This window comes from Dunckerocampus dactyliophorus, chromosome 15 (genome assembly GCF_027744805.1).
Source record: "Dunckerocampus dactyliophorus isolate RoL2022-P2 chromosome 15, RoL_Ddac_1.1, whole genome shotgun sequence".
Lineage (NCBI taxonomy): Eukaryota > Metazoa > Chordata > Actinopteri > Syngnathiformes > Syngnathidae > Dunckerocampus > Dunckerocampus dactyliophorus.
The window spans coordinates 24413946-24428012 of NC_072833.1; the positions used below are offsets into that span (position 1 = coordinate 24413946).

Sequence of the window (14067 nt, forward strand, 5' to 3'; positions counted from 1 at the left end):
ATGTTTAGTTTGGACAATTGGTGCCGTTTTAAAACAGACAATCATATCGGGAAGTGCTACAAAGGACAGACTTCCCATTTTCGTGGCCGTAGTGTGTGAAAATGTGTCACAGGGAAGAGGCAGGACATAAAAGAGAAACATGTGAGCAGACGCCATTGGAAAACATAAAAGTAGGCAAGTAGGAACTTTGTTTTCTTTTATGTTGTTTTTTTTTCATTTGTCTTCTTGTTAGCCATGGTGTGTGTGATGTAATCCAAGTTTAAAGCGGAGCTAAGGGCCTTCCAACTGCGTTTCTCATAATTTTATTATTTATGTGACATTGTTGCCTTCATAGTAATACTGTACTGTAGTTGGATTATTTTTTTCCCCCGATTTAGTAGACCGGCGCAGTAATGTGTAATTTGGATGACGTCACACGGGACACTTCATGGTTTGAAGACTTCCGGTTTTGAAGCCCAAGCTAATTCGTGGTTTGGGGTCGTTTTTTTCTTTACTAGAAAAATCCATAAAAGCAGACTTTAAAGTCGAATAAGCCATACACATCGAATGACACCACCCCGCCCCAGTAAAACGATAAGTGGTTAATGGGAGGCGAGCGTGCGTCACTGAGTTGGGTACCATGGGATAGCAAACAAAACAAGGCATTCCCCGCCAAAACTGTCGAGAGATGTATACTATTTTTAAAATCTTTATTAACAATAAACAAGTATACAATAATAGTATACAAATAACAGAAAAAAGTAAAATAGCCAGGAGTTACATAAGGTAAAAACATTTAACGAACAAATTGTTATAATGTTTTGAGAGTCTTTTTTTGCTGTCAGATTTGTTTATAAGTTATAAGTTAATTTGAGGAAAACAATGACATTGTTTTTTACTGCTATATTTGCATTTATGGATGAAAAATTCGGCCTAAATGGTCAATAGATTTATAAGAACAAAAAGCCTTTTCATCTTTCTTCGAGCTCCTGTAAAAGCAAAAAAACTCAACATTTTCCTACAAAGTCCTTGAAGATGTGATGAATAATAAATCTGCTGAGGTCTACCAAAGCGTTTGGAGTGTGAACAGTGCCAGAAAAGATGTAAGCCAGTCTCTGGGTGGTCCCCACAAAAACAGCAGACGTATTAATATCTCCTACAGATTTATACAAGTGATGGGAAACTCAACTCCTTTTACTCACTCGAGTTGTTGTGAGTCAGTCACTAAAGTGAAGAGTACTCGATTCATTAGTGTCTGGTGTCTCGAGCAGCTCAGACAGGAACAGCAGATCTGTTGCTTTTTCCACGGGGTTAATACCTTTATACAAATGCAGTTAAGAGTAACAGTTGCACAATTAATGGCATTATCTGCTTTCCTTTTTCATTTAGCTAGCAGCAGCAGGGTAAGTGAACGAGTTAAATGAGACAAACACCCGCCAGTCCCGGTTCAGTAAAAAAAACTTTTTTTTAACAACTCAGTCAATACTCGATCATCACTAAAGTATACATTAACGACAATCAAGCATGTTTAACATACTTCAACGTGTGAACATGTAATATAATCAATAATTAACAGAAGTTTGTGTGAATGTCATTAATGTGATCAATTGGAGACTAAATCTCACTGCCGTTCTTCATTGAAGGTCCCGAAAGCACAGTTGACGGAGGACATTTTTGATAGAAACGAGTAGAAAGACAGTCGCTCACTTGACATTACATTCTTGGAAATAAGGTCAATTACTTAATGCGATCACTCCTCCTGCAAGCTGATGAATGATAGGTGAAGAACCAGGACAGAACCTGGCAGGCGCGCGTGAGGAGATTAAAATTGCAGCGTTAGTTTGTGATGCTTGTTAAGTAAAATAGAAAAAAATTGTCCATTTGATAGATTGCATGTTAGTGTAATTGAGATTTTTTTCCCTTTCCCGATTTGTTGTGCATCCCCAGTGGGTTTAAAACTATCAGTTAATGTATGAATGTAACATGGCTCCACCTTGTCTTTTTCCAGCATCTGTTGGGTGGATGCGGTGTCCATGACAACACGAGCATGGAACTGGTGTTGGTGCAGTATGAGTTTGAGTATGAAACACGGGACGGTCGCCTTGTGTCCATCAAGCCTAATGAAATATACTTCCTGGTGTCCAGGACCAACGAACACTGGTGGCACGTACGCACAAAGCACCACGACTCCAGGCCTTTCTACATTCCGGCTCAGTATGTGAGGGCGCTGCCGTCACGTGCGGCTTGGGACGCTCTCGGAGATTCCTACCAGCTCTCCAGTTTTGGTTTATGTGGGGACAAAGCAGATACGGTGCCTGCGGGACACACAGGAAGCAGTTGTGCACATATCCCAGGTTGCGATGGAGATGCACAAGAGTCCACAGTGTCGGGATTGCATGGAAAAGTGGAGTCGACCTGTGGAGATGATGACAGCCTTCAGCAGTCCTCTACTTCACCCGCTTGTGGCATTATAGCGGAAGAAAAGAGGCTTCACACAATGTTGTGCGAGGTGCCGCAGCACAGCGTAGCCCACAAGGTAAGACTCATGAAGTAGTCATGCTTTTTATTGGCAGGTTAGTAATCAGCCACCAGAGGGAGCAATCTGAACACCTTTCTCATCTCACAGTCCTGCAACAATGTTCCTAGTCCCTACAATGGGTTTTCAAAAACATTGATTAACACATTATGGTCATGACTAAGCATATTTAGCTGTACGGTGTGTTCAACTTCCACTCTCACCCTAAGTGTCTCTGTTGAAATAAGATAAAGATGTCTTTGAGGTGTGAAGTAACGTCTTGTGAATAGTTTTAAGTGGAGTCGCCTGACTGTGGGGCAGATGGTGGCAAATCAGCAGCAGCATTGGAAGCATTCCGTTGCCAATGTTACCAAAAAAATTCAAATGTTGCTAAGAAGTCTGCACAGAATAGAACTTGTGTTCCGCGATGGCAAAGTGATCTAAAGGCAGTGACAAAAACACTCACACGATAACACCATTTGAATGAAATTTCCCGTCACCTTCAAGAAGACAGTTATACTAAGAGTTGACCAGCTGATGGCCTAAAAGCAAAAAACATTTTCCCACGACAAAACAAAGTCCTTGAAGATGTGATCAATAATGAATCTACTGAAGTCCTACCACATCGTGAGAAGTGAATATCCGCAAAGTAGGATTACAATATTATAATATCATATTATACATATTATATTTATACTATATACTATACATTAGAATATAATAAGCATAACCTACTCCCAGGCAAACAGCAAGCGACAGGACTGGTATATTCAAGGTCTTCATGGCAGTAGAATACTGTACAGTAATCCCTCGTTTATCGCAATTAATCGGTGCCAGTTGACCGTGATACGTGAATTTCCTTGAAGTAGGATTCCTTATTTATAAATGGAATATTTTCATAGTTAGAGCATAGAAAACCAGTTTACGACCTTCTAAATATGTTTTTTTAACATTATTAGAGTCCTTTAAACATGAAATAACACCCGTATAGTCACCTTTACACTCCTATTACCCAATATAGTAGACATAATAAGAGAAAATAGGACATAAATAAGACTTATGCCTGTGTGTGTTGTTGTAAATGTGTTCCGGTGCTAGGAGAGTTGAGTGGGGGGCAGACAGGAAGTGACATTGGGGGTTTAGAGTTGAGTTTTAGCTTGGCGTAACTCGTGTTAGGGATTACTGTGCCTGTTGTGAGATCATTGAAACCTGTCACGGTGCGTCAGGCATGAGTAGAAGCTGTCGAAAGCTTGACCCCCAGTGGTCAGAGACGAGGCGATGGAGTGCAAAAAAAATAAATGTTCTTTAATAGTGTAAAACCGGAGCAAACAAAAGGCGACAGGGAAAAGGCTCTGTGACAAAGAATGCAGGTAGTCCAGGTAAGTGGATAGTTCAAGTTACAGCACAGATTAGGAGACGAGGTGCATAGGAAGCACCGGCAGTATCAATAGTAACGACAAAATCAACAATGAACCAGCGCCGCACATTCGACCGCGCTGGCCTTTTATCCGCCACAAATGTTAATTGGCCGCAGGTGCGCGGCCACCAGGCGAGAAGCGGCTGCCTCTTCCTCCCCGGAGAAGGCACAGCCCGCCAAAATAAGAGCACAGGACAGGGGACGCTCGCTCCTGTCCTGCAGAACGTCACAGAAACCTGCAATAAAAGCCTGTTGTTCCGGCGATCAAGTCTGGTGCTTGTGTGTCTCACTCAACATTACAGTAACAAAACTGACACCTAGTGACCAGTATAGAATACTACATAGCATTCACAGTGGCTTTGAATGCGTCTTCTGAATCCCTTATATAGGACTGTCACAATAATCAATAAATCAATTAGCCGCATGATAAATAAAAACTAACTTGATAACTTTGCCGGCCTCGATATATTGTTGATAAATTGTTTTCATCCTCTCTCTCTACCAAACAGGCTGGATGAGGGTTCATTCTGTTAATTCATCTGGGCATGTTGGTTCTATAGCGGAACGAACGTAGTGAGTGAACCCTCCTGTCAGTCATTCACCCTTTTTATCCCAATGGGGAGAGGCGCGCTACGCGCTAGCGAATGTATTTCTTGCTAGCTGTGTGTGTTATGTGCTACACGAATGATACTTTCTTTGTGCCTGTTGTGTATAAAACACCATCTGATGTCAGTTTCAGTCAGTTTGCGCATCCTCATTTTGTGACATGAAGAAGTTTGTGACAAAGACAATGAAACCGTTTGAGCTGATTCCCGAAGTATTAACACCTCAATGTGCACCAAACGCATTTTGCTGCATCCAAAACGTTTACTTTGACCAAACTCCCACAAAACATTACACCCCATTACACCACCTCCGCGATGGCCGTAATGGGCACCCCTGCTCTAGATTATATTCCCATGAGCCAGTCTCTCTGGCCTTTGCAACGCCCCTTCCTGTGTGCAAAACAACCACAGGGATTAAAGTAAGCAGGTGTTCTTTTTTCATACTGTGTAATTTAATTATTGTATTTCATCTTTTTATTACTGTATTTGATACGTCCTTTATGTGTTCTGTGTACAGTGTGAGTTATTTGAGGTTCTGACGTATCCTAATACTCGACTTACAAGGAACGGAAGTTGTTCGTAACCCAAGGGCCTCCTGAATGTTGTTTTAGGACTGAGAAAACTCAACTGTTTCACATTACAATTACAGGTATACCATTTAAGCAACGAACAGGAAGTGGCATGAAGCACGCGGACTCAAAGCAGTAAAATAGACTTCACCGTGGTCATTCTCACTCGTTAGCTTCGAGACTCGGTGATCTGATTAACACTGCTTCACTTCTTTTAAGATTTTTATGACTTTTTTAGTGTAGCAACAGCTTGACCCTGGAACAGGTGATTTCTAATTTCTATGCAGCCATTCCATAAAATTGTAGGGGGGGGGGGGCTGTTAAAAGTCTAATATGCGTGAGCTGTATCGAAAAAAAAAAGACAGACTTGAAGTTCAGTGGTTGTCGTCTGTGATGGGTGGAGGGGGAGGTGGTGCTGGTGCCAGCTCATCAGCATGTGAATGAGGGAGGGGGGGGAGGGGCCTCATGAACAGCAGCTGATGCAGGATCAGTTTTTTTCTTCTTCCCCATTGAGAGTTTGGATCCACTTGCGTCTGCAAACTTTTCCCTTTCCACACCCGGCAAGAGGAGGGCGGGGGCTGATTTATCGGCCCCCCAATAGGCTCAGGTGCACTTTGAGGCAATTTGGCTTGCCGTGACAGGTGACAAAAACAGGTTGAGTGGGGCTGGGTGGAAGGAAGGAGTTAAGGCGGCAGCCACGCCCCACACCCACAGCGCAGGGCCGGCTACCTGCTCCCTAACCAGCCCGCCTGTCCTCCAGGGAACATGCTGGAGGCTTTGGAGACTTGAAGAGCAGCCACACGCTCCAGGAGAGTCCATACAAGCCTGTTAACACGCTCTGAAAGACACAGGTGATCTTTTATGTGCTCTTTTGTCACCTGTACATTGTATGTGTATGTGTATGTGTATGTGCGTGTGCGTGTGCGTGCTTGCTCAGCAGCAGATGAAAGGGCCATCCGTGCACATTCCTGCATTTTTATAGTTTGACGTGCGTGTGTGTGCTTGATTGTGTGTGTGCGTGCATGTGTGTGCATGTGTGTCTGTGTGTGCGTGTGTGAGAATGACTGAGCCCCTCACTGTAAACCTGCCAGGACCCCTCAAGTGTATTCCCCCCCAACAATAATGGAGTGCCGTCTCCATGGTGACGTAAGGAGCGAGGGCGAGGGGGCTAGAGGATGGCGGGTGGGGTGGGGGTTTGGTTTAGCTGCCACAAGCGTGCAGCAAGTTCCAAACTCACTTTCTAGCCGAGGCAGTGCCTTCTGGGATATAAAGTGTTTCATCAGCTTGACGTAAACGCCTCTTTTTTGCTATTGTTGCAGTTGCGGCGCCTGACAGCTACTGGTCGCATCATTAGGCACACATGCAGCGTCCACTGAGGTTGGAGACGGGCTATATTGTAAATTGAAAAGATAATACTGCTCAATTCGAATGAACTGGTTTGGTCGCATGCGGAGCTGTTCCTAATATTTTGGTGACCTTGCTAAACTCCCACGTTCTGCAGCTGCAGCCGTGTTGTTAAACATAACACCTGTTGAGTAACACTGTAGTAGCATGTCGATCAAAGACGAGCGTCCCTAATGAAGTGACCCAGTGAAGCAAGTACGTGACGGTGGCGAGCAGGCACTGACAACATCACATGCCTACAAACTGCTCCAACAGGTCTCGTCAGACTTCACTCAGGTGTGCTGGCTTTGTCACCACCACGTGAGCGCGTAGCGTTGACATCTCGCTTTTGGGCTGCCCCGTGATGAATCATCCTGCCATGTGAGAAGAGGGATTGTAGTTTACTGTATTATTATGGGCAAGTCTTCCAGCTGCCAAAGTGGGGGGTATTGTGTTCAGGGCACTGGGGGCAGTGCCCCAGCAGGTCCAGCAGATGGCACCGTGGTCCGAAACCTTGATGTGTATACCAGCGGAGTCCAAACTTTTCCAGTGAAAAATGAAAGGATGCAATTTTGCCACTTTGATAATTTGTAATGTAGATGTGCTAAGAAGTTATATACTGTAGTGTATATTTAAAGAAAACCTGCATCTCAGCTTTGTGGTAAACAGTGTGAAAAAGCCCATTATCAGTATCAACTTAGCTTTTAGCTTTTTTCCCCCCTATTTTTGCTGTTTTTATATTTCAACTTTTTTCTTAAATAATCTTTGTACATTTTCATTTCATAATATAGGACTTTATTCCCATAATATTTAGACTTTATTCCCATAATATTATAACTTTTTCCCCAACGTAATTTTCCAAAAAAAACAAACAACTTTATTGTTCACGAATGAGTGAAGGATGGAACGTGAGATGGACAGGCGGATTGGTGCGGCGACTGCAGTGATGTGGACTCTGCATTGGTCCGTTGTGGTGAAGCCAAAAGAGCCATTTTACCGGTCGGTCTATGTTCCCACCCTCATCTATGGTCATGAGCTTTGGGTCGTGACCGAAAGGACAAGATGGTGGGTACAAGCGGCCGAGATGACTTTTCTCTGTAGGGTGGCTGGGCTCTCCCTAAGAGATAAAGTGAGAAGCACTGTCATCCGGGAGAGACTCGGAGTAGAAGCCTCCCGGACGCCTCCCTGGGGAGGTGTTGAGGGCACGTCTGACCGGAAGGAGGCCTTGGGGAAGACACAGGACACGTTGGAGAGAGTATGTCTGTCAACTGGCCTGGGAACGCCTCGGGACCCCCCGAGAGGAGCTGGACGAAGTAGCCGGGGAGAGAGAAATCTGGGCTTCCCTTCTTAGGCTGCTGCCCCCGCCACCCGACCTCGTTAATTGTAATATTATATTATATTACAACTATTGTAATATTACAACTTCAAAAAGTTTAGTTTTTCTTTAATATGTAATTACACAATATTATAGTATAAATATTAATATTTAAAATTATTTTTCCCCAGACGCACCTCACCTTTTTTTTCATTAGAATACAACTTTATTCTTGTAGAATTACTATTTCAACTTTATACCTGTACATTTTTTTCTCAGTTATGACATTATTTCCATAATATTTTGACTTTATTCTTGTTACATAACTTTTTATGCAACAAAATTTTCCAAAAATTACAACTTTATTTTTGCGCTTCCGGCGTGGGCGGACTTCTTGCGGGGGCGTCTCTGGGCCTGCCGGTGTGATTATAGTTTTTACAATGATGTGCATTACAGTTATTGTCATTGTGATCACTATCATAGATAATCATTTCATTACTACTATTATGTGTGCAGTATTGTCATTGTGGTTGTTGATATCATTTTGTCCTTTCCGTCAGGGTCTTTATAATGATCAAAGACATTTGCTGATGTAGTCCTGTTTGTTTCTGTTGTTCTGTTATTGTTGTTACAATTGTTGTTGCTGCTGTTGTCCTTGTCTCTGTCTTTTTTTGTCTCCCTGTCCTCCACCTGTCATTTGCTTTCCTCAGCCCTGACAAATTTTGATTAGCAACACGACCAAGACAAAGAGTGTAAGCAATTGTGTCCATCCAGCTCAAATTATATTTCAGTTGTGATGATTTTATAACGATGCGTGTCGACTACTTGCTGTTGTGGTGTTTTTTTGTACCTTGCTGTCGGAATAGAAATGGTTGGAATGTAAAAAGCTAACAAGAGTCCTTAAGTGGCTATTTAAGCACCACTTAAGTCATTTCATAACTCAATCAAAACACCTGTGATGCGCTGGGTGTGCAACATTTATCCACCCTTTTCTCAAAAGTGTCACCTGGTCATTGCCAACCCCGACGCAAATTTCAGTACAGTAATCCCTCGCTACTTGGCGCTTTGAATTTTGTGGCTTCACTCTTAACGATTTTTCAAACTATATTAATGAATAAATCATGCTGTTTTGTGATTAAATACAGTAAAAAAAAAAAAAAACATATTTAAGGAAATGTTCCTTTTTTTGGACTGAATGAAGAATTTTCACGCATATAAATGACTAAATTACATAAAATACAAATATACAGTAAATCATTCAGAAGATGCATTCATAGACGTTGCGATGATATGTAGTATTCCACACTGGACATTAGGTGTCTGTAATGTTACATTTACGAGCGATAGGAAGTACGGTCCAGGACAGGAAGTAGAAATGATTAATGAGAAGGAACTCTCCCAATGCTAACATGTTTATATTATGTCTTATATGTCTTATTTTCTGCCTATTATATTGGGTAATAGGAGTGTAAAAGACTGTAGGTGTTCTTTCATGTCTTGAGGGTTCAAATAATGGCAAAAACCGTATTTAGAAGTTTGTAAACAGGTTTTCTATGCTCAAACTAGGAAAATATTAAGGAATCCTTCTTTGTGGAAATTGACTTGCCACGATGAGGTCTGGAACCCGTTTTGCTGCAGCCTGATTTCAGTGTCCTGATTAATGGCGAGCAGTGTCAGCGGAGACGAGCGAAGCAGTCTGTTCTGCGACAAAACTTGCTTCTGTTGGAATGCGTGTCATCGACCTGCGAACACACACTCGTGTCATACTTGCCCATCAAGTCTGTTTGTTTCAAATGAAAAAGAATATGAATGAGATTGTTTACTCCTTATAATGCAATGAACCGCTTTTGTATTGAAACAGAAGCACACGGTGTTTTGTGTAGGTCTTGACCTTTTTCGGTTGCTTTTTTTTTTGGTCTCACTGAGGCCTCGCAGTCACATTTCTGCTGCTGCAGGCCTAAGCATGAGGCCTTCTCCTCTTATGAAAGGTTGCCATGGCAACCCTGGTTTCTAGTGATTTTGATCAGGGTATTGTTTTGCAGCTATGATAGACTGTTTGTGTTAGTGTACATATTTTCACTTCAATGTGGTGTCTTTGCACAGAAAAATAACAGGTAGTCACACACATACACACGTAGGTGTCATCCACTAGATTCCCACATGGATCATGTCAGGAGTTCTGCTGGATTCTGGGCAGAGAGGAGTGTGATGTAAGGGGGTGGGGAGGTTATGGACGGGGGCAGCGAGGGCTGGTCGGGTTGGGGTGGGGGTGGGGGGGACTCAATAGCTCAACTGTGTGCGCTGTGGCGTGATTTGGGCCCCAAATGGGTGTCCCATTGTGTGATTGGATGCCTGATAAATTGGTTAAGTAATCAAACTGGCTGCTGCTTCACGGAGAGTCCCGAGTCCCAACACGCAGGAAGGAAAATCGGAGAAATGGAAGCTAGAAGATGACTTCATTGTCACTCCAGTAGAGCTCAGACCTCTGCCAAGGCCAAACTATACAAAACATGTCCTGTTTGACTTGTTTGAGGCAAAAAGTGAGCAAAAAAACATAAAAAGAAAAACAAATAACACTCCTGATCAAAATGATAAGACCAGTTGGAAAATGTCAAGAATGTACATGTTGCACTGTTGGATCTTAAGGAGGTTGTAAGTAGAGATTCAAAAGGCAAATTTATTGCAAAGAAGCATTAAAGTGAAATAGGCTGTTCATCAGCTGATCAAAGGTTTGCAAGGCCTCTCACTGCGCGCCATTGCTGCTAATGTTGGACGCAGAAAGACAGTCATTTCAAACTTTTGAAAAACATCTTGAGGGTAGGGCCCTAAGATTTCTGCGGAATAGCCAATAAAAACCAAATTTACTCTTTAACGTAGAATCGCTCGGAAATTGACATATTGTGAAATGAATGTTGTCATCGTGCGGAGAAGGAACGTTCTTGTGAGGCAGTATTTCCCCGGTGGGTGGCTCAATCGTGGCAGAATGTCCCAACCCAAACATGTTGGCGACAAACACCAGCAGAAGTTGGCGGAATCTCCTCTTACAGAGCGTGAATGGAAGCCAGCGGGGTTAGCTTAGTTTATTTAGCATGCCAGTGTGGTTGTGTGTGTGCAGATCGATACTGAAATATCGATACTTCAGATACCAGTCGATTCTCAAATCAAAATTTTTTATACTTCAGATAATGATTTTGTTCTTGGGTTTTTTCTGATGTTGAATATTAGCTTTATCGTAAATCACCCTTCTACCTCAAAATACTTCCGGGTTTAAAATAAATCAACAAATTACTATGATGTCTTGATTCTTCATTGTACGATTTGAAATACTGTACACTACTTTTTAAAATTTACCGGACACATTGGGTGTATTTGCACAAAGTATCGGATCGGCATTGCCAATACCAGCCTGAGTTTTACCCAGTATCTGATTGGAAATGAAATCAGTGATATCGCACACCAATAGAGCGATCTTTACTTACGGAAATGCGTGTGACGTCGTGCTTTTGTGCATGCATGTCATTTTCTGGACGCTTCACGTTCACATTAACAAGTAGTATTGTTTTGTGAACAATGTGAACGACTACATTAAAAAAAATCGGATTTAAACAAAAAATCCGAATTGGGCATCATACCCTGCAGTGTGAATGTAGCCTAAATATAGCAACAAAGTTGGCAACACTGATCCCACCTGCTACATCTTCTTATTCTGTCAGACCAGGTGTGTATGAGGTGTGTTAAGAAGCAGCGTTAGCATTCCATATACTGTATAGAGTTGGAACGGCAAACTACACTGTACATTCACAGACAGTCCCGTTAAAATGTGTATATGAGTGAGGGCAAACAGGTAGCACCAAATCTATAACATCACTTACCTTATTCATGGTAGCTCCAGCAGTTGTGTGTTATTGAATATTGAATATGTTACTGAATATGTGCAGGCGCCCCTAATGAAGAGGCATGTGGGACACATACAGTGGTGTGAAAAAGTGTTTGCCCCCTCCCTGATTTCTTACCTTTTTGCATGTCTGTCACACTTAAATGTTCCAGATCATCAAAAAAAATCTAAATATTAGTCAATGACAACACAGCTAAACACAAAATACAGTTTTTAAATTAAACTTTTATTATTAAGGGATAAAAAAAATCCAAAGCTTTATGTCCCGTGTGAAAAAGTGCTTGCCCCCTAAAGCTAATAAGTGGTTGGGCCCCCCTTAGCAGCAACAACTGCAATCAAGCGTTTGTGTGAGTCTCTTCCAGCGCTGTGGAGGAATTTTGGCCCACTCATCTTTGCAGAATTGTTGTCATTCAGCCACATTGGAGGCTTTTCCAGCATGATGCGCCTTTTGTGTATTGTATTGTACTTTATTTATCCCACAGCGGGGAAATTCACTTTTTAAGGTCATGCCACAGCATCTCAATAGGATTCAGATCAGGACTTTGACTAGGCCACTCCAAAGTCTTCAGCCATTCAGAGGTGGACTTGCTGGTGTGTTTTGGATCATTGTCCTGCTGCAGAACCCAAGTTGGTTTCAGCTTGAGGTCACCAACAGATGGACGGACATTCTCCTTCAGGATTTTTTGCTAGACAGCAGAATTCATGGTACCATTTATCACAGCAAGTCTTCCACATCCTGAAGCGGCAAAATAGCCCCAGACCATCACACTGCCACCACCGTATTTTACTGTTGATATGATGTTCTTTTTGCGAAATGCGGCGTTACTTTTACGCCAGATGTAATGGGACACACACCTTCCAAAAAGTTGAACTTTTGTCTCGTCAGAGTATTTTCCCAAAGGTCTTGGGGATCATCAAGATGTTTTCTGGCAAAATTGAGAGGAGCCTTAATGTTGTTTTTGTTCAGCAGTGGTTTTGGTCTTGGAACTCTGCCATGCAGGCTGTTTTTGCCCCGTGTCTTTCTTATGGTGGAGTCATGAACACTGACCTTAACTGAGGCAAGTGAGGCCTGCAGTTCTTTGGATGTTGCTGTGGGGTCTTTTGTGACCTCTCGGATGAGTCGTCGCTGCACCTTTGGGGTCATATTGGTTGGCTGGCCACTCCTGGGAAGGTTCACCACTGTTCCATGTTTTCGCCATTTGTGGGTAAAGGCTCACACTGTGGTTCGTTGGAGTCCCAAAGCTTTAGAAATGGCTTTAGAACCTTTTCCAGACTGACAGATCTCAACACTTTTTCACACCATTGTACTGTATGCATAACTTCCTGTCGTTGTAAGCTGCACATGCTCTGTTGAAACTCCTTGCTGTCTGCTTTCAGTTTCTGCCTCTCAGACAGTTACCCTCTACCTTCCATTGTTGCGCGCGCACACACACACACACACACACACACACACACACACACACACACACCTTCCTGCTGCTGTTGTAGCATCGCTGACAGTTCTCCTTTTTTGTCTGTCACAGCTGCAGCCACACTTTTGTTTCCATTTTTTTGGCCTTCTGTCTTGCGTTCATGGGTGACCTCCTGCGGGGAAGCGTATAAACATGATGGACATGTACGCCGGTGTGTGGCCAGGTCAGCGGGCCAAGCGGGGTCTGACCCTGCCCCTGGTGTCCCCTCAGGTAGGTGTCATGGCGCGTGGGCTGCTCCTCTGATGGTGTCCTGCAGTTGCTTTCTCATTCGGGAGGTTTAGTTGCAAGTGTTTGTCGGGTACCAGGCAGGGTGGGCAAATTCTTCCTGGTTTGAGAACAAGGCCACAACTCTACGCTTACTAAAGAAAAACTAGCGCTACCTTTCATTGTACAGTTGAAGTTGGTTGTGATAGCCTCATACGGAGCAGATTGGCTGCATTGGAAAGTGAACGGGCTGTTTTGAATCTTGAGCAAAGTGATCACAAGTGCACACATTAAGGGGAATGTGCCTAAGACGCATTCTCACCAAAGCTGTTTCAACATTTTGACAACACCGCCTATTGCAGCAAGACAAAACAACACAACAACTTACGTGTGTGTGTGTGTGTGTGTGTGTGTGTGTGTGTGTTGTGCCTTATGAAGCTCAGTAGTAAAAGAATATTTCATTTACAGTATATATTTGCTATGTTACATGTTTGGGATGTTTGGGCTTCAGCTATGGTAAGCTGCTCGTACATGGAGGACTTTTATCCGCATGGTAGTGGTTGCTAGAGGTGGGTGATACTATACATTTTGTTTTGAATCCAATACCAAGTAAACACAGGGCTATTATCGCATGCACCAGTGCTTTTCACGTTGACATTTCGTTCATTGGATGTGTGATGTTTGCCTTTAATTTGTTGATCGTGATTAGAAAT

The 14067-nt window shown here is 42.9% G+C and overlaps 1 protein-coding gene across 1 annotated transcript in view; it reads left to right on the forward strand.

Moving 5' to 3' along the window:
• The first annotated feature begins 9 nt into the window (after positions 1-9).
• Positions 10-14067, forward strand: part of arhgap27 (Rho GTPase activating protein 27) — a 28895-nt gene continuing 14837 nt past the window's right edge. The window contains exons 1-2 of the mRNA XM_054753342.1: positions 10-170; positions 1988-2515. Coding sequence (XP_054609317.1) covers positions 102-170; positions 1988-2515 — 597 coding nt within the window. The 5' untranslated portion in view covers positions 10-101. The remainder of the gene's footprint in view (positions 171-1987; positions 2516-14067) is intronic.